This window comes from Leptonychotes weddellii, chromosome 8 (genome assembly GCF_054177405.1).
Source record: "Leptonychotes weddellii isolate Sample4059 chromosome 8, ASM5417740v2, whole genome shotgun sequence".
NCBI classification, from domain to species: domain Eukaryota; kingdom Metazoa; phylum Chordata; class Mammalia; order Carnivora; family Phocidae; genus Leptonychotes; species Leptonychotes weddellii.
Window position 1 is genome coordinate 40,426,917 of NC_138376.1, and position 27,900 is coordinate 40,454,816.

General features: G+C 44.3%; 2 protein-coding genes and 1 long non-coding RNA gene across 6 annotated transcripts in view; 1 reads left to right on the forward strand and 2 right to left on the reverse strand.

Moving 5' to 3' along the window:
* The window catches only part of CILK1 (ciliogenesis associated kinase 1), a 35,198-nt gene extending 27,881 nt beyond the window's left edge, over window positions 1–7,317 (reverse strand). For all 4 annotated transcript variants that reach the window (XM_081828419.1, XM_081828417.1, XM_081828420.1 and 1 more), the window contains exons 1-2: window positions 7,178–7,317; window positions 3,604–3,658 (exon numbers count right to left, since the gene is read on the reverse strand). In XM_081828419.1, coding sequence (XP_081684545.1) covers window positions 3,604–3,658; window positions 7,178–7,278 — 156 coding nt within the window. In that variant the 5' untranslated portion in view covers window positions 7,279–7,317. The remainder of the gene's footprint in view (window positions 1–3,603; window positions 3,659–7,177) is intronic.
* LOC145723015 (uncharacterized) overlaps window positions 1–27,900 on the forward strand; it is a 99,307-nt gene that overhangs the window by 2,643 nt on the left and 68,764 nt on the right. The gene's annotated exons all lie outside the window — the stretch shown is intronic.
* On the reverse strand, window positions 7,191–27,405 carry LOC115938242 (uncharacterized). Its single transcript, XM_031021621.2, has 2 exons — window positions 27,162–27,405; window positions 7,191–7,450 (listed from the first exon to the last, which is right to left on the reverse strand). The coding sequence occupies exon 2, from the start codon at window positions 7,425–7,427 to the stop codon at window positions 7,308–7,310; it is 120 nt and encodes a 39-aa protein (XP_030877481.2). The 5' UTR covers window positions 7,428–7,450; window positions 27,162–27,405; the 3' UTR covers window positions 7,191–7,307.

Here is a 27,900-nt window from a genome sequence, read left to right on the forward strand (position 1 = left end):
CCACCCCCAACCCAAGGTGAGATGGGAGAAAGAGCTCTGATTCCAAGAACAGCAAAGGCAAAAAAGTCAGGCGGGTGATGAGAAACAACAGAGTGCCTCAGAAAATGGGGCGTGACCTGATTCCTCATCCTTGCGCACGTGCAGTTTTCCTGTTCCTGCCACAACCCCGTGAGCAGAGCCACATGTCAACTTTTTTCTGTTTGCATCATTAGTTCTGTTCACGGTGAGCGAGTACACTTTTGTATTTGTAAGCAGCGATGCTGTTCATATACGACAGCCAGAGAAACTGTGGCTTTGCTTACCAGATGGTCAGAATTTTATTAACAGTCTCCTGCAAGGGAGCCTCAAAGGGCCACCGGCCAGTGGGATGAGCCCTTTAATTCCAAAAGCCTTTTCCTCACAGAGAAGTGACTCTGATAATAATACATTGTCAAGCCCTCCTTATCTTTGAATTTCCTTAAAAAGAACACTCCTTTTATAAACTAAACACGGTGGCAGAAGACAAAAAGGTGAACACGAATATCCAAATCTAGGACACCCAGTAATAATGCCTCCACGGAATCAGAGCTTGGGAATGCTGTAATATGATCGAGTTACTTCAAGCGGCTGGGAAGAGGGAGGAAATATGGCCAGTGAATGAGAACAAAATAAAACTCTTCTGGAGCCTCTTTCCTGAAAGAAAAACTCCTGCCAAGGAGCCTCTCTGGCAGGAAATCCTCAACCTAAGGCCGGATCCTTCTAGAATGACCCAACCAGGCTGATCAGTTGTTTTAGTTAGGTTGGTTTCCAGGTTCTCCATGAGTAACAAACACAAACATTGCTTAACTCATAAGTTTTCACCTCTGCAGCCTTCTTTTCTATTCGCTTAAAATGCATCACAGCAATGGCTGACATGTCCAGTGGATGAGCTGCAGGATGAACGCGGCAAATTCAGTCAGAGGAAAAATGAAGTAGGTTTTTTAAGCTTTTCAAGAGGAACATCCTAGGCAAGGAACAGAGTACCTTCCACGCTTGGCCTGACATTTGTTTTGTGCATGAATTACTGGTTCAAATCTAAGGGCTCACAGTTCCTGTTCCTGAGTGAGCCTCATGGACAAGTAAAATCTATATTAGTTTAATATAAAAGGGATGAATTTTGTGTGGGAGATTTCATGTGACTCATTTTACAGAGAGAAGGCATCTTATTTAGGCTCAGGAAAGGTTTACAAGGAGAGGAAGAGGCAGGACACTTAGAGCCGAGAAGCACAAATAGCAAATTAAAACCAGGTCAGCGGTCCAAATGGAGACTGTTTATCCCCATTTGGATGAAGGTTCTTAACAATTTAACAAAACTACAACATACTGCTCCTCAAGGGTACCCAGGGGCATGAGACAATGTCCCTGCCTGTAAGAGGCAAATGGCCTAATTACGAAGAGAGGGCACGAATACAAAATCCACAGAACAGAATGAGGGAGATTTTATTAGGGTCAAGAGAATGACAGAGACAAGGAACGTCAGAAATGTTTCAAGAAGGAGTAATCAGCAAACCCCAATGGTCAATGAGTGTACCATCCACAGTGTGACTTGAAGGAAGAATAGCACCTAGACAAGTCAGTGGGAGGGAAAGGGTGTGTCAGGAGAGAAGCCCTTCTTAGGTATGGGTGTGGGAGTGGAATGGTGTGGTCTATGCCTGAGGGGTGAGAACCGCCCCAGTCTGGTTCTGAAGGAAGCTCATCCAGAAGACTCTGACAGGGGAAGTGGGCAAGGGCATACACTGGTTGGATGCTAGATGCATATGCTATCGAAGCCTGACAAACGTGGGTCTGAAACCAAGCTTTGTGGCTTAGACTTGCATTTACCTCGAGCAAGTGACTGAGTCTCTGAGAATCCTGTGCTCAGCAGCAAACCCAAGGTACTAGCACTTTCCTCACGAGGTAGTTGTGAGGATGAAGCAAGACAACGCAGATGCTGTCTGGCTTATAGTAGTGTATCAGGAAACGGTAGGTAGTGTGTGATCGGCTGAATGTCCCCGAGATCGTTCTGGGGACAGCACATGGGGTGCATGAGATGTGGAGGAAGAGAGGTCACACAGACCACCTGCAGTGAGCTGCAGTTTCTGGGTGAATGGGTAAATGATCATTAACAGAGGAGGGAGAAAATAGGAGCACTGGGGGAGGCAGACATTCTAGAAAATTCAGGTGCTGATATCCACGAAGCAGTTGGATATGTGGGCCTGAAGCAGGCATCAGCAAACTTTTCTTAAAGGGACAGAGGATAAATATTTTAGGCATTCTAGGTCATACGGTCCCTGCCCCAACTACTCAACTTTGCCATCAAAATGTGAAATCTGCCAATAGAAAATATGTAATCAAGTGGGCGAGTGTTCCAATAAAATTGCATTTAAACAGGACATGGCCGTTCATCAACCCCTGGTCTAGTGCTTACAAAGGATAAAAGATTTGATGAGACCACTGAAGTGAGGGAAGTAAATGAAATTACTCGGGAGGAGATTCAGAGCAAAGGAGAAAATTGCTAAGGACGGAATGTGAGAAATCATCGCTATTTAAAGGGTGAACTACAGAGCACTTGAAGAAAGGCAAGAAAGAGGTAGGACAGCGAGGCCAAAGCAGAGTCACACAGCCCTGGGAGAGGACAGTACCCAACACCGCAGGCAAGAAAATGCCTGAGAAAACGAACTGGAGGGGCGCCTGGGTGACTCAATCGGTTCAGCGTCTGCCTTCGGCTCAGGTCATGATCCCAGGGTCCTGGGATCGAGCCCCACGTCAGGTTCCCTGCTCAGCTGATCAGGGAGGATGGAGGGTACATATATTTATTTAGAGATGGAAGAGAAGGAGCCAGTGGAAAGGAAGAGCTTAAAGAAATGGGAAGGTTCACAAAAGCCAAAAGGTGGGAGCAGCCCAAGTGTCCGTCAACGGGTGAATGGATCAACAAAATGTGGCATCTACCTAAAACTGAATAGGATTTCGCCTTAAAAAGAAGGAAACTCTGACGCAGGCTATGATATGAACCTTGAAGACACGATGCCAAGTGAAATAAGCCAGGCACAAAAAAGAAATACTGCATGATTCCACTTATCTGAGGCACCTGGAGTAGTCAAATTCACAGAGACAGAAATTAAAAGGGTGTTTGCCAAGGGCTGGGGGCAGAGGGGTCACGGGCGTTGTTGTTTAACGGGTTCAGAGTTTCAAGTGTGCAAGATGAAGAGTTCTGGAGGTGGATGGAGGTTCTGACCATACAACAATACCACTTAATACCACTGAACGGTGCTCTTACAAATTCGTAATATGATAAATTTCATGTATGTCTATTTCATCACACTTGGGAAGGGAAAGGACATTAGTGGGAAATGTGTGAGATTGGAATAAATCTGTGGTTTAGTTAATAGTACTATACCAAAGTTTAAAAAAGTATTATTTACTAATATAATAGCAATCTTCTACTTTGAGCTCTTAGCTGTATAATGTTGTCATTTGCCCCCTTTTGTTAGCATCAGTGGAACAATTCAAACAGAATGACTAACTCTATCAACCATAAATCTAAGCAAGTATAAAGCTATTTTAATCAACCATACATAAATTTTTCCCTGGTGTATTAATAAATACCTTAACCTCCCGAAGGTTCATGCATTCCTCCCAGGAATAAAACTTTCTTTTCATTCTAAAAGAGAACAAAGAAACAAATAGCATGCTTATTCACAGTAACAGGCTAAACTTTCTTGTTTAAAAATGTTCTCATTCTGGGCGGGTTGCAGGGGGGGAGGTGGAAAAACAAAAAACCCAAAACACTAAAAAACCCAAAAACCCCAAACCCAAAACAAACAAAAAAATATGTTTCATTCTGAATCTAATGAACAGTGCTGAAAGCCGGTTTCAATTTCTACCAAATATTATACTATCCAAAACATTCATTTTAAAATCTGGTAGTGCGATCAATCCTACATCACAAAATTTCCCAGCAGAGATGGTGCAAGGCAGTGCAAGGAGAGTTCTCCAGCTGTCTTGCTCCATCTCTAATTGGCTAACCTTGTCCTGCAGGCTAATCCCTCAGGCTTATTTGATCTAGACTAGAGCTCTCCAACAGAATTTTCTGTATTGATGGGAACACTCCATGCTGTCCAGTATGGTAGCCATGAGACTACACAAATCTGGGTAGTGAATACTTGGAATATGGCTAGCATAACATAGGAACTCAATTTTTAAGAAAACTCACATTTAAATGCCCTACGGTTACTTGCCACCCTGTTGGACAACACAGTTCTAGACCCTCTGGTGCAGGGGTTGGCAAACTATGGCCCACGGGCCAACTCTACCCCACCATCTCTTTCTGAGCAGCCCATAAGCTAAGAACGACGTTTGTATTTTTAAATAGTTGGGGAAAACACATCAAAAGAAGCGTGAGATCTCATGACGTGTAATAATTTTATGAAACTCAAATTTCAGTTCCTGTAAAGAGTTTTATTGGAATACAACCACACTCATTCATTTATACATGGCCTATAGCTGCCTTTACACAATCACAGAACCGCGTTGGGGCAGGACCATGTGGCCTGCACAGCCTGAAATATTTACTGTGTGGCTCTGTACAGAAGAAGTTTGCCAACCCTGGCCTACAGCCTGAGGGGAGAGAAAGACAACCCTATGGGCTAACCAGAGACCGAGTTTCAAGGTTCTATCTTACATCACACTGCAATCACATGGTCTCATTGGGCTCTTCCAGTGGCCCCGGGTTAATAGATGGGACAAGGGAGGAAATGAAGACACAGAGAAGTCATGTGATTTCCCCCAAGGTCTCCCTGCTGGCTAATAAGAGGTCAGCTTCCATCTCTCCACCTCACTCTCACACTCTGTTGCCAATGTCACACTGTCTGCTGGTGGAGTTCATGCCCCAAATATTCTTTAGCCTCTCCTGTGTGTGGCAGGGGCTTTGTCAGGCACTAGGGATACAACGGTGAGAGGGGTATCCCTCGTGGACCTGACATCGCAGCAGGAAGGCAGGCAATTCATCATCACTTTCTGTGCTGAGTGCTGGGAAGGAAAGGCACAGGACACGGTGAGAGCAGACCCCAAAGTGACCTAATTTAGTCTGGGGTATCAGGAAGCACTTCTGGAATGAGGTGATAGTTCAATTAAGACCTGAAGGATCAGTAGAATTTAGCCCCTGGAGGTAGGAGGCAGGGAATATCAATGTGAAGACTAGGGGCAGAAAGGGATTTAGTGAGTTCAAGAAGCTGAAAGGCCAGAGTGGTGGGAATGACGTCGGCAGGGGGGTAGTGGCAGGAGATCAGACTGAAGAAAACAGGGAGCGGCCAAGTGATGCAGCAAGTTGTAGGTCACATTAATAACTGGAGGCTTGATCCTAAAACTGATAGGACGATATTACAAAATGCTATAGTTTGGGTTCCTCTGAAAGCAGAGCCTGAGGCAAGGACCCGGGTGCAGGCAGTTTATTTGGGAGGTGATTCCAGGAAGCCAGGGCAAGGAGCAGGGAAAATGGGAAGAGAGACATGGGAAACCCATTAAAGTGTATGTTACTGAGCTGATACCCAGGTGTGCAACTGGGGCTCAGTCCTGCTGGGGGCCTTCTATTGGCCCGTGTGCAGAGTGCCCTGGTTGAGAGTCTCCCATGTGCTTTTTTTTGGGGGGGGGGTGCTGGTAGTGGGCATAGAACTATACACCACAGCACACTGAAGTCAGGTGGGACAAGGTGATGAGATAGGGCAGCAGGGACACAGTGTTTGGTGCAAATGATTTTAGACAATTAGATTCATGTGTTTAAAGTAATCCCTTCATACTGGAATGGAGAGGGGTAGAATGGAAGCCAGGAACCCTACAGAGGAGATTATTCTAGTGGTAGAAGTGGTAAATGATAATGGGTTGAATGGGAGGTTAGCAGGGAGAATCCAGAGAAGTAGGTGGATCAGATAAATATACAGTAGTTGGAATCTATGGGTCTAGGTGGCCAATGCTGGGCATACAGAGGGAGGTCAGGAGGATGTGCAGGTTTTGAAGGGATGGTAGTGTCATTCATAAGATAGGGAACACTGAAGGAAAAACAGGTTTGGGGCAAGAGAGGGAAAATGTTGGATAAAAGCTCAGTTTGGGATATGATGAGTCTGAAGTGTCTACAGGGCATCCAAATGGAGATGTTGAGAAAGTGACTGGATATAGATGGGTATAGCAGGCAGGCCCTAAAATGGTCCCTGAAGACTCCCACCTCCTGGTATTCAGAGTCTGGGATAACACCTCTCCTTCAATGACTTGCTTCTAAGCAATGGAATACAGCAGTGTGAGAGGAGGTCACTTCTGGGATTAGTTTACAAAAGCAAAAAGATGTGACTTCCACCTTGGTAGAAGCCTCTCTCATGGCCTTCATGGTCCCCACATCTTGAAGCAAGGTGCCATGTTGTGAGCTGCTCTTTGGAGAGGCCCACATGGCAAAGGACTGAGGACAGCTTCTAGCCAACAGCCAGGAGGGACCTGAGGCCCTCAGTGCAACCACGAGGGAGGTATGGAATGCTGCCCACAATCACGTGAGTAAGCCTGGAAGTGGATCCTTTCCCAGTCCAGCCTTGAGCAAAGACCCCAGCACTGGCCAACACCTTGACTGCAGCCTCATGAGAGACCCTAAAGTAAAGAATTCACCTAAACCATGCCCAGACTCCTGACTCACAGAGATAATAAGAGATAATAAATGTGTGTAGTTTTAAACCACGAATTCTTGGGGTAAATGGTTATGCAGCAACAGATAACTAACATAGTGGACTCAGACTGCAAAGGGCAAGTGGAGTGGGGCGATGAAGATAGTGGTCCCCAGACCACCACATGTGTAAATGATCCAAATTAAGTCACTTAACTTCTCAGAGTTTCAGTTTCCTTTCCAATAAAATGTTTCTAAACCTGCTCGTTACTATGTCACAATAGGATAAGACACCTTGAAAAGGTACTAGTGCAATAAACAAATCTAAAGTAGAAATGTGTTTAAGACCTCTGCCATGAACATTCCAGAGCCAACAGTCACCTAGCCCACAGAAATCATTGTCTAAGTCTTTCCTCCATGCCTCCCACCCACCCCCCTTTAGAAATTTTTCAATGACGAGACATGCAGAGGGTAGAGTTAAAACAATGTTGACAATGTGTTGTTGAGGATGAACTGATGTGAGTGAAGAATAAAACTTACTTTTTAATGGCAATCAGTTCCCCAGATTCAATGCTTCGTCCCAGTAGGACGGAACCATAGGTTCCATCCCCGAGTTGCTTGATCGTTGTGTATCTATTCATGGTGTGCCCGCTCAGGCCGGACACTCATCTCAGGGCCGAGGCGGTGCAGTCCTGCAGAGGCGGCAGGCCTCCCCAGAGTGTAACCAGATTTTTCGATGGCAGCACCAGCACAAGGTATTCAATAGAACGTGACTATCTCCCAAATACATATTTTCAAAGATCAGTCTTCTGCCTGTAGAGAAAAATGACAGACAAGGTAACTGCTAATGTGCATTTTAAGTTTGTGTATTTTTATTGTCTAAATCAGGGGTCAGCAAACGAAAACCAACCTCCCCCCTCCCACCCGCCACCTGTTGTTATAAATAAAGTTTTATTGGAACACAGTCATGGCCACTCATTTGCATATTGTCTACAGATGTTTTCACACACAAGAGCAGAATTCAGTAGTTGTGACAGACTATATGGCTTATAAAATCTAAAATATTTATGATCTGGGTCTTTATGGAAGAAGTTTGCCAACCTCTGGCCTAAATAATGCTCTTTTAAATTTTTATAAGATGAGAGATACCATTCTTGGAAAGTGAATTTGTCACTGACTCAGAAATGAATCAGTTGCAATCCAATGCTTTCTGCTGACCAGCGACTGAGGGCAAACATTGCATGAAAACTAAGGTCGACAAAACTGCTGAGCTACAAAAATCTGTACTAAATATACTGTGTTCTGTGTAATTCTGCTACGATTTACAATGTAACAAAACCAAGAAATGTTAAAATTAAAGTTCTCCTGATACAGAATTTACATGTACCAAACGAACTATTTGTGGGTAGGCATCAACAGTATTATTTTTACTACTAGACATACAGAAGCTAAACAAAGAACAACTAATTTCTTTTTTTACTTATTTTTTATTTATTTTTTAAGATTTTATTTATTTTTCGACAGAGAGAGACAGCGAGAGAGGGAACACAAGCAGGGGGAGTGGGGGAGGGAGAAGCAGGCTTCCCGCTGGGCAGGGAGCCCGACGCAGGGCTCAATCCCAGGACCCTGGGATCATGACCTGAGCTGAAGGCAGACGCTTAACGACTGAGCCACCCAGGTGCCCAGAACAACTAATTTCTTTCTTTTTTTTTTTTTTTAAAGATTTTATTTATTTGACAGAGAAAGACACAGCGAGAGAGGGAACACAAGCAGGGGGAGTGGGAGAGGGAGAAGCAGGCTTCCCGCCGAGCAGGGAGCCCGATGCGGGGCTCGATCCCAGGATCCTGGGATCATGACCTGAGCCGAAGGCAGACGCTTAATGACTGAGCCACCCAGGTGCCCAGAACAACTAATTTCTTTCTTTTTTTTTTTTTTAAAGATTTTATTTATTTGACAGAGAAAGACACAGCGAGAGAGGGAACACAAGCAGGGGGAGTGGGAGAGGGAGAAGCAGGCTTCCCGCCGAGCAGGGAGCCCGATGCGGGGCTCGATCCCAGGATCCTGGGATCATGACCTGAGCGGAAGGCAGACGCTTAATGACTGAGCCACCCAGGCGCCCCAGAACAACTAATTTCTTAAGGTCTGTATGTACAGTGTGCCCTTTTAAAAGTCATTCAGTTGTGTTTTCTTTAATAACAAATCATTGGGTTTGTAATTTATAAAATTAAGTCATTCAATCTACCTATAATAAAGAAATTGTAGTAATAACTTAAGTGATTGCAATGCGTTTATGTAAACATTAATAAAATATAAATGCTAAATTAAAAATAAAAGTTGTTTGTTTGTTTTAAATGTAAGCTCTACGCCCAACATGGAGCTTGAACTCACGACCCTGACACCAAGAGTTGTCACATGCTCTACCAAATGAGCCAGCCAGGCACCCTGAGGGAAATATGGCTGTCAAACTAATTATGTGAAAAATCAAAAGACCAGAAAATACTGATTAGAAGTATGTGACATTCTGCAACTAAATCCAGTCCACACAGCTTCTCCTTCCAAAAGAATTCCAATCAATAAATGTAGAAGGAAAGAGGGAAATAAAAAATTCACTGTTAGACAAATACCACAGTAAGATTTGTTGCAGACAACAGTCACTGATGGATGCACATATGAGTGGATGAAAGGTTGAGGAGAAACAGGATATTTACATAGTTTCAGAGTATCTCTGAGATGGATGTGAGGGCGATCTGGCTGCGACATCTGTCACCCCATTGATCACCAGGGTTGATTCGGCTGATCTGGCTGGCTAGGCAGGTGTCCCCTTCCTCCCTCACCGCTCCATGTGCGCCCCTCCCGAAGCTGCGCACTCAAAGAGGATGACCTTCCCCGATAGAGGAGGACCGTTCTTCGGTCAAGGGTATACGAGTAGCTGCGCTCCCCTGCTAGAACCTCCAAACAAGCTCTCAAAGTATCTCTAAGATACTTATTAACTTCAAAGGGAAAGATGGTAACTCCATAGGGAAAAATCCAGCAGAAACTTCCTTACCCAAGTGATCAAATTCAATGTCACCATTAATAAAACTTATGACATCATGAACTTGGATATGATGCTCTGAGAAGGGCACATCCCTTCTGTGGTATTATCAAAAATGCAGATTTTTGATTAATCATAAGAAAACCTCAGACTAACCCAAAATGAGGGACATTCTACAAACGACAAATAGTCTCCAATAGTGTCAAGATCATAATAGGCAAGGACAGGCTTAGGAACTGTCACCGATTGGAGGCAATTAAAGACACAGCTAAGTGCAATGTGGGATCCTGAATAGGACCCTGGAACAGAAAAAAGACATTAGTGGAAAAGTTGGTGAAATCTGAATCAGGTCTATAGTTTAGTTAATAGCACTGTACCAATGCAAATTTCCCAGTTTTGATCATTGTTCTATGGTTATAGAACTTGTTAATATTAGGGGAAGCTGGGTGAAGGATTTCTAGGAATTCTCTGTATGGTTTTCTGTAACTCTTCTGGAAGTCTAAAATTAGTTTGGAATTAAAAAATAAATCCAGGGGCACCTGGCTGGCTCACTCAATAGAGCATGTGACTTTTTTTTTTTAAGATTTATTTATTTATTTGACAGAGAGAGCACAAGCAGAGGGAACAGCAGAGGGAGAGGGAGAAGCAGGCTGAGCAGGGAGCCCGGTGTGGGGCTCGATCCCAAGACCCTGGGATCATGACCTGAGCCGAAGGCAGCCGCTTAACCAACTGAGCCACCCAGGCGCCCCGAACATGTGACTCTTGATCTCAGAGTTCTAAGTTCGAGCCCTACCTTGGGGTAGAGATTACTTAAAAAAATTTTTTTAAATAAAATCTTAAAAAAATAAATCCAGTCATAATCTACTAAATGGGAGAAGATATTTGCAAATGATGTATGTGATAAGGGATTACTATCCAATACATATATGAACTTATACAACTCAATACTAAAGAAACTAAAAATGGGCAGAGGACCTGAATAGACATTCTTCCAAAGAAGACATACAGATGGCCAACAGACACATGAAAAGATGCTCAACATCTCTCATCATCAGGGAAATGTAAATCAAAACCACCACCAAGATATCACCTCACACCTTTCAGAATGGCTAACATAAAAAACGCAAGAAACAACAAGTGTTGGTGAAGATTTGGAGAAAAAGGAATACTCATGCACTGTTGGTGGGAATGCAAACTGGTGCAGCCACTGTGGAAAACAGCATGGAGGTCCTCAAAAAATTAAAAATAGAATTACTATCTGATTCAGTAAATGAACTACTGGGTATTTCTCCAAAGAAAACAAAAACACGAATTCAAAAATATATGCACCCTTATGTTTATTGCAGCATTATTTAGAATAGCCAATATATGGAAGCAGCCAAGGGTCTGTTGATAGAAGGATGGATAAAGACGTGCTATATATACACAATGGAATATTACTCAGCCATCAAAAAGAATGAAATCTTGCCATTTGCAACAACATGGATGGACCCAGAGAGTATAGTGCTAAGTGAAAGAAGTCAGTCAGAGAAAGACAAATACCATATGATTTCACTCATATGTGGAATTTAAGAAACAAAACAAAACAAAAAGAGACCAAAAACCAGACTGTTAAATATAAAGAACTGTGGTTGCCAGAGGGGAGGTGGGTGGGGGGATGGGTGAAAAAAATCCAGTCTATGTTCTTGCGAAGGTTGTGTGGGTCTTTGGGAAACTTTAAATGTAAAGGTTATGTCTGCTTTCATCACACTCTATCATATAACTGGAGAGCTTTCAGAGATCAAATTTCCCCCACCCCAAACTCATTCCCCTCCCCCAGAGCTATTTTAAGGCCTCTGATTAAAGGAGCATTTTCCTTCCTCTTGAAGGATGACAGGATCAAACACCCTGCAACTTCCTACAGCAGCTCTTTACAGTGATATATCCCACTGCTGATTAATAAATACTTAAAAAGCAACTCCTATGCAACAGACCCTATGTTCAACCCTGGGGATACAAAGAATATAAAATATTGTTCCTTTTTTCAGAGATCTTAGGGTCTCATGGCAGGGGGATGAGGGTGGTGGGTGGACCCAGATATGTACTCATGAACATGCACTAAGATATATCAAGTATGCTTAGGTTTCAGGTACAGGACATGGGAGAGGTTAAAGAGAAAGCACCCTGGCTTCCAGCTGGGTCAACTCCATCTGGGCTGAGGATGGGCATAAGCAAAGTCTTCACAAAAGATGGAGCTTGAGAGAACAAGAAAAGTAGGTGTTTTGTAAGGGAACATGTTCTAGCAGTCCAAGGAGCAGAAACAAAGGCACAGGGGCTTCAACATGGGAGGGAGGGAAAGGTGGGGAGCTTGGAACTGGAGAGAGAGAACCCCAGAGTTCTGTTTGTGGAGGGCCTCACAAGGATTTTGAAAAACATAGGCTTCGACTGAATCCTGTACCAAAGGAGACAAAAGTGCTGCAAAGGACATCCCTGGGCCAATGGAAAGGATTGGAATATAGATGGTAGATTAGGTAAAAGTATCGCATCTGTATTACATTTACTGAAGCTGGTATCTGTCTTGTGGTCTGTAAGAGCACAGTCTTATTTTTAGAAAATACACCCTGAAGGATTTATAAGAAAAGGACCATGATGCATGCAATTTATTCTCAACTGGGTAGAACAAAAATATTGTGTGTGTGTGCGTGCGGTGGGGGGGGGGGGAATGGTGTGAGTGTAGACAGAGAGGGAACAAATGGGGTAAAATATTAACAATAGGTAAATTTGGATAAAGGTATATGGGTGTTCTTTGTACTATTCTTGCAAGTTTTCTGTATGTTTGAAATTATTCTACATTAGAAGTTTAAGAAGTTCTCCCCAAAATAGTAGAGGAAGGGAATCTTTAAAAAGATACATGTCGCAAACATTTTATTTCAGCTTAAGACATACGAGTGTAGATTTATTCAATAAAACCTAATATTAGAACATTATCATATATCATGGCTGTGTCTCAATATGACACAGAAAGAGTACTTGAACCACAGCATAAGCAATTTTTGACTCTGCGTTTGTGTTCCCTTTTTTCTTCTTTTTCCTATTTACCTCCATCTATTTTTTTATTTTAAAAGATTTTATTTATTTATTTGACAGAGAGAGAGAGCACAAGCAGGGGGAGGGACAGAGGATGAGGGAGAAGCAAGCTTCCTACTGAGCAGGGAGCCCGACATAGGGCTCAATCCCAGGACCTCAGGACCTCAGGATCCCAGGACCCCAGGACCACAACCTGAGCCAAAGGCAGATGCTTAACCAACTGAACCACCCTGGAGTCCCAAGGTTTTTTTTTTTTAACTTAAGAATAACATGATCAGATTTGCATTTTGTAATCCAGTTAATCAGAATATTTTTCTTAATGTCCAACTAAAACTTGCCTGTTCTAATTTAAGCTAATTTCTTCATGCTTTGTTTTGATGCAAATATAAACTATCCCACAAAAATGTGTGTACATGAAATTAGTAATCAAAAATGTGTCTCTCAGCCTTCTGCTTTAGTTACACAACCTTTCCTCATAGGAGGAAAGGATTTTTGTGGTGGCCCAAATATGATGACTTTTTCCACTCCTTTAATTATCTTTGGCATTCATCTATGAATCCTCACACATTTCTCCATCCTCTTGATGAGCTGTGGTGACCAACCTTAATAATGATGTACATTTCAGTAGCATGTGGGCTCTCCCCCACTTTTTTTTTTTTGCAACAGCATTATACTCCTGATTCATATCTATAAATTATTAATCGTAGAAGCCTTTCTTTGGTAGTTAATGTCCCACTACTTCCTCATCCAATTAAATTGTATAATTGGGACAATGCTTCTAGATTATCATCAAGAAAGCCATTTGTGAAAGAATTAAGAACTTCAGTGAAGTCAAGATAGAGTGAGTCATTCATTTAACACACAGTCGCCCTCACAACTTCTCCTTGTTACAGTTTGTCATACTATCATAGAACAAAATTCCATTACTCTAGCAACATCTGACTCTTACCATGCCATGATAGCTGCTTTTTAATCTTAACGTTATTTCAGGTAATTTCATAGTGATTGTACAATGGATCAAACTAGTGTCTCTTTGGGCACTGATGTCAGGTTGACAGTGTACAATTTTACTGAACCTTTGCTAAGATGCTAAGCATTATGCAAGTCTTTGGGGGCACACTATGAGTAAGGTAAGGATCCTTCCTTAAATAACTCACAACTGACACGATCATGAAAAATATAGAAAGTACTATGAGAACATGGTAGAGAGAACAACCAACTCTTGGGTGGAGGCAGGGATCTGACAACCCTTCAGAGAAGAGGCAGTACTGAGGTTCTGAAGAATGAGCAAGGTTTTATTGTACAGAAAAGGGAGAGAAAGGAATTATAGATGGAGGAAATTATGTGCCAAAGGTTGGTGGTACAGGACCCTGGCAAATGCCCAGTGGTTCCATCCCTGGCTGAACATTAGAATCACCTTTTAACAAATACTGATGCCCAGGCCCCACCTCTAAGGGTCAGGTCAGGGGTAGGGAATGAGTTTCAGTAGTTAAGAAAGCTCTTCAGGTGACTCTAATTGCAAACCACGCTGTGAAGAAGGGGACTAAGGCATAAAGACCACTAGGGCAGTAAGGAAATGGCAGGAAATGCCTAGAAAGTCAGGATGGGGCCCAGCTGTGAAGGGGTTCTATTTGTCATGGAGGAGTTTGGTCTTACCGTACAGAGAGGAGCTCTCCAGGGCTTTTAAGCAGGGAAATGTCACAAGGAAGGTCCCTTTGGAGACCACCCAGATGTTAGGATAGAGAGACTAGAGGCAGAGAGACTAGTTTGGAGGGTTTGCAGTAGTCCACGTGATACATGTTGAAGGCCTGAACAAAGGGCCTGGACTGCATGACTCTCAGATACGGGAGACACAGATTTAGAATATGGAATGTGTGTGCCTATGTTACTTGGACAAGGTGTGGAGATGATGGGTTCTGTTTTCAAAGGTGTAGGATTTGAGGTATGTACAAAACCCCTCATTGGAGATGCTCAGATGCTCAGTAGACAGCTACGAGTAGTTCTAAGGTTGTTTATTTTATTTTTTCCAAAGATAATGCCTGATTGGAGCTCTTATTAGGAACACAGCATTCAGACAAGGTTGATACATTGCACGACTCTGGTCATTTCAACTTTGGGTGACAAATTTCAAGAGAGACACTAGAGAACATAACGAAGGGCCTAAATAAAAGCACAAGAACAGTAGTTGAAGAAAGAATACCTGAAGTAAAAGAGACTTGGGGAGCCACGATCTTTGTTTCAAGTGTACAAAGGGGCATAAGAGAGAAGAAGTAGTTGCACTATGTCTAGATCCAGAGAACAGGACCGTGACCACTGTCTGAGCTTGCTAGTCTGTACTCTAGTGAATTACTTCTCATACTAAAAAATGCAGTGGTATTATTCAAATTGGCATTACACAAGAAGCATCAGTCCACCCACAGTCAGTTCTGAGTACATCCTAGAAGGAAGTGGTTAAATACATTTGAGTTCAGTATTTTCAGTTGTTGACCATTTTTGTGGTGGCCCAAATATGATGACTCATGTCATAATCTGAAACTGAACAAAACCTCACTGCTGCTCTGGGAAAACAACAGGGCAATGGACAATGCACTAGAAAAAAGAAGGGTGAGGCAGCGGATGCCTTTGCTGATCTACCCAATAGCAATGCTGCCCTTCCTGCTTAATTTTCAAAACCCTGATTTTATTCAGGATCCAACATAATCAGGGAAGGCAGCCACCTACCACAGCCCCAGGGCATGAACTCTGGTCAGTCTAAGCCAAGCAAAGCATTTCCACTTGCCACTGAAATTTGTGTAGGAATGGGACTATGGCTCTCACTCATAAGATGGAAAGGAAAGTGAGCTGGTAAGGGAAAGAGAAAGGCTTCTGAGAAGAAATCTCCTCCCTGATAAAGACAGCTGACAAAGAGGTTGCCCTATGTTTCTGCCTTAAACATGGTTGCATAAAACTGTAATATTTAGGGCTGAGACAGCCTTCTAGTGACTATGAGAAATCAACTCGAAATATCAGAAGCCTGTCTGCTGAGAATGGATAAAAAGAAAGAAAGAGGCTGAGTCTGTGATGACAGCATTGCACTGCTGCATGATCTCTGAAATATCAGCTGTAGATTTCTCGTTATATGACCTAATTAAAGGTCTTTGTTGCTGAAGCCAATGTTAGATATTCCATTTAGTACAGCTGAAAGCTTCTGATGGCCGTTGGCATTCCTTGGCCCTGGCCACATGGCTCCAGTCTCCGCCTCTGTGGTCCCATGGCCTTCTCTTCTGGGTGGTCTCAAATCTCCCTCTGCTTCTCTCTTGTAAGAACCTGTATTTGCATTTAGGGCCCACCCAGATAATCGAGGGGACCCTCCTCACCTCAAATCCCTTAATTTAATCACATCTGCAGTCTATTTTGCCATACAAGGTAACATTCACAGGTTCCGGGGACCTGCTATCTTTGGGGGATATTATTTAGCCTACTACTCTCCTACGTAAGTCCCAAAGCCTTTCAGACAATCATCTGAATCATGGAGCAATGCTTTTCATTCACTCAGTTGAGTGTTTTAGGAATGGAATCAGAAGTCTGTGCTTACATACCCAATGAACAAGGGCATTCCTCTCTGAAATACAGAGAGGATTTCTCTCTAATTTTGCACAGTGGACAAGACTTCACAATTCTGGCTGAAATCCCTGAATATAGGACATTAGCATATGGAGATTCCACATGGTGTGGACCAGGGGTTGCAAACCAGCAGCCTGAGAACTGAATTCAGAGGTATGCTTTCAGTCTATATTTAAAAATAGAAACTCTCCTATAAAAATGACATTTGGGGCTTCTCTGGAAAAACTGAAGAGCTAATAACAAGAGCTCCTTAGCCTTCCACGGTAATAAAAAGCCAGAGAAACGTCACCATCTTTTAAGACTGGGCAAGGGTCCCCAGGCTCATCACAGTCCCCATCCTGCCTGTTGTCCCTAAAATGGATACCACATGGGTTGCCAATATTTTTAGTTGTCATTTATTTTTGTACCTTCACACCACTTGTTTTACTGGAAGAAAAATATTTCTCGGGGCGCCTGGGTGGCTCAGTCGTTGGACGTCTGCCTTCGGCTCAAGGTCATGATCCCAGGGTCCTGAGATCGAGCCCCACATCAGGCTCCCTGCTCGGTGAGTCTGCTTCTCCCTCTCCCTCTGCCTGCTGCTCCCCTTGCTTGTGTTCTCTCTCTCATTCTCTCTCTGTATCAAATAAATACATAAAATCTTTAAAAAAAAAAAAAAAGAATGAAAAAGAAAAATATTTCTCTGTTCCTGGACCTCCATCAAAAGTGACAAAGTAAAAGACAGCCTGAAAAACTCCTCCTGTATGGAGAAAAACTGGAGAAGAAAAAGGGTGCTTTTTAAAAAAAAAGAGAGAGAGAGAGAAGAGCAATTCCTTTGCTGTTTCACAAGCACATACCCAGCTTCTCTGAATCTTCTACATTTCCTCCTCTGCCTTTGACAGCACTTGAATTCGCAGCTCATGGTACAGACTGCCTGAGAAGGGAACGGGATGCAGCAGCCCATCCTTTCTTGGGAATTAGCTAACCAGCCAATGGGCAGTACTCTAAATACCGCTCTGACTCCAAGAATTAACTTGGATAAAGCACTCACCAGCATTAATCCACACTTAGCCTCCTAATACATCAAATAAGCCAAAAGGGTAGTAATGATAATAATTTAAATACTTGGTATGTGTACAGTATACTACTACAAGTGCTTTGCATATATTAACCCGTTCAATTCTCAATACTCCACCGGGAGGCACTATTATTATTATCCCTATTTTACAGATAAGGAAACGGAGGCACAAGCAACTTGTCCACAGTACTGTGATCGCCAACCCGCCTCCCCCCAATTTTCTAGATAAGGAAACTGAGACACAAGTGATTTGCCCAAGGTTATATAACTAATAGGTGATAGAACTGAGATAGAAACCCAGGCTGACTGCACCAAACTCAAAAGAAAGGTTGCAAAAGATCCAAAGATCATGAAATCTTTTGAGGATTTGAGAATGAGAGGAACTGGAAGTACTTTGTAGCTCAAAGTCCAAATATGGAAACCAGTGAGGTGGCCATGCTCTAGCTGGCCCCATTCTGCAATCAAACATCAGGGAACCCAGCAGGGACCTCCCCAGCACTGACTGTCTACAATGGAGGCAAACTGAATACAGACAAAGAGGGACTGGGTTCCAGTTTCAACTCAAATGCATCGTCACATAGACTGAACTCACAGGCTTGTTGACTGCTTTTAAATAGCAAATGATGTAGTGATGTTTGAATGCCTTCACCTGTCCTGCGGAATGATCACCAGCTCCTTGATTTTTGGTGGGTTTTTTTCCAAAGGAAAAGTTTTTATATTATTATTTTTTTGAACTTATTCTTTTTTTCAAGTAATTTGTACACTAAACCTGGGACTTGAACTCAAGACCCCAAGATCAAGAGTTAGATGCTCCACTAACTGAGCCAGCCAGGCGCCCCCTCATTGGGTTTTTAACACTGGGTATGGGGAGTCGGCCTTTGCTTTTATCATGGGACCCACCCAGGATGGAAACCCTGACCACCCACGCCCCCACCACTCTTGGGCAAAGACTGTTGTTGGGATCACTTAGTGCTCTTTTTAAAGATGCTCTTTTTAACTCAAACAGAATATTTTTCTGTGACTCTGTCACATATTGTAGATTGCCCCAAACCATTATTCTGGCAAAAACTGAGATGCTCTTGACACACCCATTTTTTTGCAACACATCCAGTCTTTTGATGAACACTAAACAGAAGTTTTTTTTTCCCATAATGCTACTTGATGCGGGCCCAATATGTTCTGGGTCCAATTTCTTGGCTTTCCTTTACAGAATACATAGCAGAGTATATAGAGAGAATGGGATATAAAATATACATCATTTGTAAAACAGCAGTTTTATCACTTCAATCAGTCCTCTCAGGATTTGCTCGCTCTCATCCATCACATGGGTAGGGCCACAGGCACTGACCCCTGTGACTCGGAGTACCTCTTGGTCCTTGGGTTTACTTTCTGTGCCGTCGGGACATTGGGCTTGATGAAGTGAGGTGGTTTCCCACTCTAGTGGTCCCTGATTCTGTGACTATGTGTCAGGACTCAAGTTAGTTTTATCTAAGAAAAAAAATGGACCAGTGTTTCCACTTTTCCCGTCACACGCACAAAAGCTAGCAAAGGGAAGGTGGTGGCCCAGAGCGACCCTGTACGCTACACAACATCTCTCTGTTAGAGGGGGGGACAGTGCCCCACTGACTCAGCCAGGCCCCCAGGTCAGGATCAACTCCTGCCCTTCCCTTAGTCCAGCTCAAACATCACTTCGAGAGCCTCCCGTCCCACAAGAGGCGCAGCTAACAGCTCTCTCCCTGAGCCACCACAGCACCCTGTCCCCACCTCACTGCCAGCCCTTCTCTGGGGTCAGGGACATGCAGGCCTGCCCTCGGCATCGGCGGGGACACTCACCGCGCTTCCTTCATCTCTGTGCCCTCACACCTTACATTCCACTTGCAAATAGTAGGTACTCCTTGTTCGAATGGTCAAAATTTGAACTTTAGTCTTTTGCTATTTACATCCTGTACCACCCTTGGTAAGTATCTCCCAACACAGTGCTATTTCCTCGCGTGCGAAGTAATGATCATCAAATTGTTTGACCTGACCAGAAATGCTCTGAAATTCTAAAATGGAAGAATAGTAAATCCCATAGAAAGGCTGACGCAGGCAGGCCGCCGGGGCCCTCCTACCCCAACACTAGAATTACTGTGTCTCAGGGAATCACAGAAAGGCACCCTCAATGTCATCAGCTCGGACTTTGGACTTCGGACTTTGGACAAGGCTCTACTCAACCAACAAAGACATACAGCTTTCTTTCGCTTGCAGAGTTCCGGCAAATCTTTGAAACAAATGTCATGGTTTCTCCGGCTACGTGGCATTGGGGAAACCTTCCTACGATCCGCCCCAATTCCCTCCCTTCGGCTTCAATCCTCAGCGGAGGCAAAGAACATCTGCTCCTGGCCGGCAGCTCATACCAGCTACCCTGCTCATTCACAGCCTGCAAAACAGGCTGGGAACCGTAGTCCATTCTTCAGTCTGAAACTTGGACCGTCATTGAATAAATGTGACAATTACTAATTTTTTAAAGAGAGAACACAAAACTGTACACAAACTTGGTCTTGTCTGGGAATTGCGGTTCACTGGCCCTGCTAAAATCGGACCCTTCTGAGCAGCTTTTCTCCCTCAGCCTTAATCGTGTTACACTGAAACTTATCTGTCCTCCTAAGAAAGCTGAATTATGTGCAAAATCATTAAATGGCCCTTCTCATGGCACTTCAGAGTTCCATTTTACTTTATCCTGCAGGTAACTACGCGTCATATTCTGGGTCCAAATGTGTCATAACTTTACAAGAGTTAATACTGTTAATTTACTTTAAAAGGGTACTAAAAATAGTACCATCTCTGTTTATATTTTCCTCTCTGGGGCCTAATCTTTCTGCCCATATTCATTTCAGCAAAAATGTCTTCTAAGTATTTTACCTCTTGGATTAGCGCTTTTTTCTGCATTGGGGACAGCAGCTCGAAGCTAGAAGGCCAAAGGAACCTTCTTTATGTGGAATCTGCTTTGCTTTTACCTCGGCAAAGGCATGCATTAAAGATGCTTTTGGCTATTGCATCAGCTGGAGTGAGGGGAGAAGAAAATTAGCTAGCTGTTCCCCAGAACGTGTTCCACGCCTCTCTCTCTCCCTCTCCTCCTTCAACCCCACTTCTGAGCAAAGAACTCCTCGTGCACCAGGGTCCTTAATACCACGACTTCCCACTGCTTCTCCTACAGTACTGAAGGGCGCTCCGGCCCTGAACCAAAAAAATCTTAAGTCACTTGTAGATTATTTCTAAACGAGGGCACATCACTATAGGTGGCTCACAGGGACTGTGAGGAGCTGAAGTTAGTGTGAAAGGCTGAAGAGCGAGAGGAAGAATAACTTACCCTGACTTGTGTGAAACCGTGGATGAGCTCAGGGACAGTCCGTCCCCAAGCTTCACAAAGAAGGCTGTCGAGGATGGCAACAGTCAGGCCCGGCGGCCTGCCTGAGTACCACCTCATGACTGAAGGGTGGGCAGGGCAGGGTGAGGTGAAGATGAGGGGAGTGAATGAGAACATACCATCTATCTCAAGGGCTGTACAAATCTTTTTTTTTTTTTTTAATTTTATTTATTTATTTGACAGAGAGAGAGATAGCGAGAGCAGGAACACAAGCAGGGGGAGTGGGAGAGCGAGAAGCAGGCTTCCCGCCGAGCAGGGAGCCCGATGCGGGGCTCGATCCCAGGACCCTGGGATCATGACCTGAGCCGAAGGCAGACGCTTAACGACTGAGCCACCCAGGCGCCCAAGGGCTGTGCAAATCTTGTAACTCTGGAGCTGATCTCACTCAATGGAAGGTGTTTCACTATCATACACAACGAACAAGTCAATAAAACATATCAAAGAGGGAAAGGCTTAATATAAAAATGAAATACGGCATGGGTCAGCAAGCGTCTTCTGTGAAGAGCTAGTAAATATTTTCGGCTTTGAGGGCTATGTCTCCTATCACAACTATTCAATTCCACCAATGCAGCACCAAAGCACTCATAGACAGTAGGTAAACGAATGGGCTGTGTTCCTATACAGTCTATTTAAAAAAACAGGCAGCAGGCAGAATATGCCTACAAAGCACAACTTGTCTACCCCTGAAACAGAGGAAATCTGCACAGAAATAAACATTTTAGCCCTCTCCATATAAGCCTTGTGTACCGTGGGGTTATAGAGGTTATGGGATTATACAAACTAGGTTTCTCCTGAGAATATAAATGCCTTGAGGGCAGAATTTTTATTAAGTTCATAACTCTATTCCCAGCACCTAGACGTGGACGTGGCATGCAGTTGGCACAAAATAGCTGCTCACAATAAACATTCGTTGAATGAAGAAATGAATGAATGAGCACATTATGGGTCTGTAAAGGGTAATTTTCACTGCTGGTGACTTTCCTGTACCACCAGCCGCATTCCCACTGCCATCCCATCCCCTTGTGCCTCCCTTCTTTGCAAGACTGAATGATTATATGGGGGCCAGGACACAAAAATTATGAAGCCTTCTACGAATTTTTACACAAATGTACAAAAACATTTGTGTGGTTTTTTAAAAATTTTTTTTAAGATTTTATTTATTTATTCATGAGAGACAGAGAGAGAGGCAGAGGGAGAAGCAGGCTCCCCAAGGAGCAGGGAGTCCGATATGGGGCTCGATCCCAGGACCCCGGGATCATGACCTGAGCCGAAGGCAGATGCTTAACCATCTGAGTCATGCAGGCGACCCAAACATTTGTTTTTTTAACAGCTAAGATAACATGAAGGAACACGTATCTTTTTTCTCACTCAGTTTTGTCCAAGTTAAATCACTCTTTAATAAATTTACTTTCAGAGCAAAGGCAACATCCAAGAGGCCAAAACCATTGTTAGCTTCTGGGAACTACAAGTTCATGCAGATAGTACTTTCGTGATATTGTCCAATATGTGGTTGGACATTACACCATAATACTTTACCTTTGGCTCTGGGACATTATCTTCCACAGTAACCACGAGGGCAGTCACTTGTTATCAGCACTTTATCACAGGTCATATTACACCTACAGGAAGGTAAAATACGACTCACATTGATCTTTCTTTCCTCACAAATATGGGGCTCCCACAAGTTCTTGGCCGTCACTGTCCATTTATCAAGTGGCTACAGCCCTGGGCAAGGTAGAAAAAGTACCAAAGGAAATGTGAGGCACTACTGTGGCCCTTCCATTTTATTTATTTATTTCATTTTTTTAAAGATTTTATTTATTTACTTGACAGAGAGAGACAGCTAGAGAGGGAACACAAGCAGAGGGAGTGGGAGAGGGAGAAGCAGGCTTCCCGCGGAGCAGGGAGACCAAAGCGGGGCTCGATCCCAGGACCCTGGGATGGTGACCTGAGCCGAAGGCAGACGCTTAACGGCTGAGCTACCCAGGTGCCCCGTGGCCCTTCCATTTTAAAAAATTGAGTTAAGATGACAAACTTAAAATTCCAGAAAAATTTAAAGTAATATAGAGCGCAATATTAATCAGTATAGATTGAATGCTAACTAAGTTCAATGGGACCTAAATTCAACATACAGCATATACAGCAGATGTAGCATAAGGCTGAGGAAACTTTAGACTACAGAATTAGATTTTGTTTTTCCTATAAGGGACTTTAATGATGATCTGATACCTTCACTTTATGGATGAGACCAGAGACCCAATTAATATGAATAGAATCTTTGTTATCTTCAGAGTAGCATATTTCTTTTTAAAGATTTTATTTATTTATTTGACAGACAGAGACACTGCGAGAGAGGGGACACAAGCGGGGGGAGAGGGAGAAGCAGGCTGCTGAGCAGGGAGCCCAATGCGGGGCTCGATCCCAGGACCCTGGGATCATGACCTGAGGGCAGATGCTTAACGACTGAGCCACGCAGGCGCCCCAGGAATGGAAGCTCTCCACTTGGATTAAGTATTTCCCTAGGACCGGCTGAATAGTAGTATGTTCCAAACGTCACACAGCCCCTCACTAGGAGCAGACGGTGAGTGTGAATGTCCACATCAACTTTCCTTACCATCTTGGGAAGACGTGTGCTGCTTCTTTTACTTCTTTGGCTGCGAGTAAAGACATCTCTGATTTCTTCCTGCCATAACACTCAGCACTGTAATGCAATTTGCCCCACAAAATGACTTGCTTTACCAAGTTGCTTTTATGAGGTAATTTTCCAGAACACATGTGTATGGATAACAACATCAGAGCTGTTTGGGGGTAAGCAAAGTCACAACCTAGGATATGGTTGCATCCTAACCCCCAAAGAACATGTGTGTATGTGTGTAAATCATCAAGCATACACCTCTGCGCATTCTCCCAGCCACACGCACTGAGGTCGGCAGAGAGGTTTCTAGTCCTCCAGTTGTACGCCCCCCTCAGGACGCTGTGGTTTGGCAAAGACTGCCAATGAGAGAATTCGAGTTAAGTGGGCCGCTCCTCACAGGCTGACCGATCAGCATACACAGAAAGGCCACTGTACCCAGAATTTTTCCAAGAAAGCACCAGGCAAGGAGTCCTGCCATAAATACAGACACTCACACATACCCCACAAGTAGAAAAACAGAAGGGCTAGGTACAACTCCAACTCAGCAAGATCCTGCAAAACAAAAAGGAGGAACTTTCTGCAAGAGAAGCCGTGAGAGAAACACACACACACACACACACCCCACACACACAACTAGAAGGCAGTAGCATTCCTGGCAAGGTTCAGATGGAAAAATAGCAACAGATCCCAGAAGCAGAGCTGTAGCCAGGAATAACCTCAGCTCAATCCATGTTAAGTAAGGGCAGGATAACACTCACGGAGGATTCGCTGCACAGTTGCCCTGTCCTCTGGGCCTCCAGGCTGAGCCATGACTTGTAGTAGACTACCAGTCAGTCAACAAATACCTACCAAATATGTCCTAAATGTTCAGGCCTCTGAGTCACTGAGTCACTGCGGAGGGATGAGCAGATTTTAGTCAGGCGTACATTAGGCCCTGTGGAGGCACTGTCGACCACCTTCACACCACCACCTGCTGGGGGAGGCATTTTCCCTCTTTCCAAATGCTAGCGGAAGGCCACAGGAGTAATAAGTGGAGTCAGGCCCTGACTGCAATTCTACCTGACTCCAAAGCCCAAGACACCACATTACCAGCCTAAACTATGGCTTCTGCCCTGAAGAGGCTTAAAATAACCTAAACCAATTAGAGATCAATACAGCCAATATAATGAAGGATTAACAAACAAGTACCTTAAGACTTTAAAGACAGAGAGGGCGCCTGGGTGGCTCAGTTGGTTAAGCGACTGCCTTCGGCTCAGGTCATGATCCTGGAGTCCTGGGATCGAGTCCCGCATCGGGCTCCCTGCTCGGCAGGGAGTCTGCTTCTCCCTCTGACCCTCCCCCTCTCATGCTCTCTCTCTCTCTCATTCTCTCTCTCAAATAAATAAATAAAATCTTAAAAAAAAGATAAAGAGAAGAGAGGGGCACCTGGCTGGCTTAGTCTGGAGAGTGTGGGAATCTTGATCTCAGGGTCGTGAAAAAAGATACCACCTTGGGCGTAGAGATAACTTTTAAAAAAAAGAGCTTAAAAAAATAAAGAAAGAGAAGAGAAATGAGTAGCTAGAGAAGACATTAGGGAAGAAGGAGCGTGTGGGCTCCTTCTCAAGAGGATGGGTAAGATTTGCCCGGGAGAGTGGGGAGAAGGAGGGTGTTTCTAGGGGAGCAATGTGGGCAGTGACACTGCAGTGGGAATGAGCCTGGCCCCTTAGCAGGACAGCAAGACCAAACCGCATAGAGCACGGGGATGTACGCTGAGCTGAAAATAGGATTTAGATAGGAGGAGTGAGGCCTGATTATGAACGCCTTGAAAAACCAGGCAAATTACTTTAGACCTGAGATAGCGAATGGAGAGGAACCAGGTTGAAAGGCAAGGAGAGAGTCGAGGAAGTGATAGTTTAGAAAAATGAGACGGACAACAAATGCTGAAGAGAACAGAAAGGGGAGCGTCTCATTCATTCATCCATTCATTCATTCAGCAGATACTGAGGACTTAATTAAGAGCCAGGCTTGGACCTCCAGTCTGCAGGAGAGGCAGGGTGAGGTTCTGGATTAGAATACGGAGGGAGGGATCTGTATAAATCACATTTCAAAGGTCTTGGTGACTCACTGATACAGAGGATGAAGGAAATGAAGGAAAAGATGGTTAAAGATAATTCCAAAGGTTCAAGACTGACATGACTTTCCACCTTTACTGGGAACCTCAAAAGGCACTGAGAAGAAAACAATGAAAGTATAAAAAGAGCTTTGATGGTGTTGCACAGTCAACAAAACCCCCAAAGACCTGTTCTTTATCCTGGGAGCTCATTTACATGTAGTCTGTAGGTAAGAAACTTCAGTGAGAAAAACCACTTCTGTGTGACTAAATGCTGAGTTCCCTTGGCAAGGAGCACAGACCTCTGTCTACTCAGACAGGCTCCATCAATCCTCCAACACATCCCTCCATCATCTAAAACTAAACCGATCTCACTAAGAAACAGGGCTGCCCACTCCTGCCCAGCCAACAGCTTTGACTTCGGAGAAGGGGCAAGGCAAAGTCGACAGGGGGGAAACAGAAAGTAGCCAGGGTCACATAGGGGGCTGGACCTTAGGGAGGGGGCAGTGGTACAGGATATCATTTTAAATAGAGGATTCCAGCACTGCTCTCATTTCTACACCCACTTCCTAGTGTATTACAATTACTGGTCCTCAGATAGATAGGAAGGCCTTAAAGAGTCTTTATCAAATAAAAAAAAAAAAAGGATTCTTTACCAAATTGCAGCGCTTTGTCCAGAAACGATTTCAAATGTGCATATCTATGCATACATTAACTCCCAGTACAGCTAGCATATGGCTGAGACACAAATTTTTCTTAATAATTTATATGTTGACTACACAAATTTTAAGCTCGTTTTAATTTTACATTCAGCAACAGTACAGTTCACTATTGGGGCACATCCTGAAAGCCTACTCACTGGAAAAATGCAAGAAATGAAGAGTGTAGCTATCAAACTTCTATTGCTACAAAGAGTGTTCTGGGCCAAAAAAAAACCACACAAGTCCCAATACCTTGGGGAAATCTAGACTTGCATGCAAAATTCAAGGCAGTATTCTCTCAGCATAGCCCAGCTTTAGCAAAAGCAGATCTTTACTTAATTATAAGTAGAAATGAATACTCTTTTCTGCAGAATGATGCCTTCAACTACTTTTATATTTAAAAGTAAAAGTAAAAGCCCTCAATGTCAGTGTCCAAGTCAGACTTGAAAAGGCACATTACGAAAGAAACGGCTGCTCTGGAAAAATCCTTCAACATCCCTCTCATAACATCTACTCAGATTAGTAAGAAGAAATCAGAGCAGAAAGAAACCCAGTGAAAAATGGTTGCACATAAATGTGGGAGGATTCCTGCTAAGACCCCATGTGGGACAGCCACAGGCCTAGTCAGGAAAATTCCAAGAACAAGTCCTCCACATCCTACTAAAGGGGCTTCAAACCCGGCAAGGGTCTTTCCCCTCTCTAACACCGAAAGGTAAACACCCATTAAAATCTTCCAGACTCCGAGCAACCCGGAGTTTCCATGCCAAGAGGGAGAGAGAGCCACATGACCGTGGAGAGAAACTACAGCCCATTAGCCTCTCCCTCTCCTTGCAGCCCCTCGCGGGGGCCCCGGGAGGGATCCCTCCGCAGCTCCAGTCCTTCACCCCCAGTGACAGGTCGCTCAGCAGAAGCCCCGAAATCTCTGGCCCCACTTACTGGCGTCGCGAACCCAGGCGGGGGCCCGCCCCTGCGGTGAGCGCAGCTCCTCGGCGACTGGGGCGCAGCGGCCCGCAGGGGAACTGGGGATGGGGGCGATCCCTGCTAGGACAGACCGAGCGGTCCGTGCAGGGACGCCCGGGAGGTCCGGCGAGTCGCACGGGCCGCGCGGCGCATGGTGGAGCAGCAGGAACCCGGCCGCTCTCCAGCCTCCGGCAGAAAAACAAACAAAAGGCAGGGAGGCTTCTAGCGGGGACGACCGGCCGCTTTCCCTGGGAAAAGTTACCCTGCAGCTCCCCTCGCTGGCCCAGCGCGTCCCTGCACCGCGTCCAGGCCGCCCGGGGGCGCCGAGCCGCGGCGCTGCGCTCCCCGCCGGGGCGGACCGAGCCCAGGGATCCCTGCGGCCCACTGACCGCCCGTGCGCCCCCCAGCTCCACACGCACGTCTTTTTTGCAGGTCGGCTGCATCAGGTGTCAAGATTTAGAAATGGAGGCGGCGCACCCACGTTCTGAGTGTATTTCATTTCAGGTAATCGTGGTGAAAACCTTTTCCCGGCTTTAAAAAAACGTAACCGGGGATGCACGACATTGTGAATGAAGTCAATGCCACTGAAATGTACACTCCAACATGGTTAAGATGGCAGATTCTGTTTTACCGCAATAATATTTTAAAATAAAAACGCAACGGATTGCCCGATAGCATTCATTTGAACTTGAAGAGTTCTATGGTTAGCAACTTT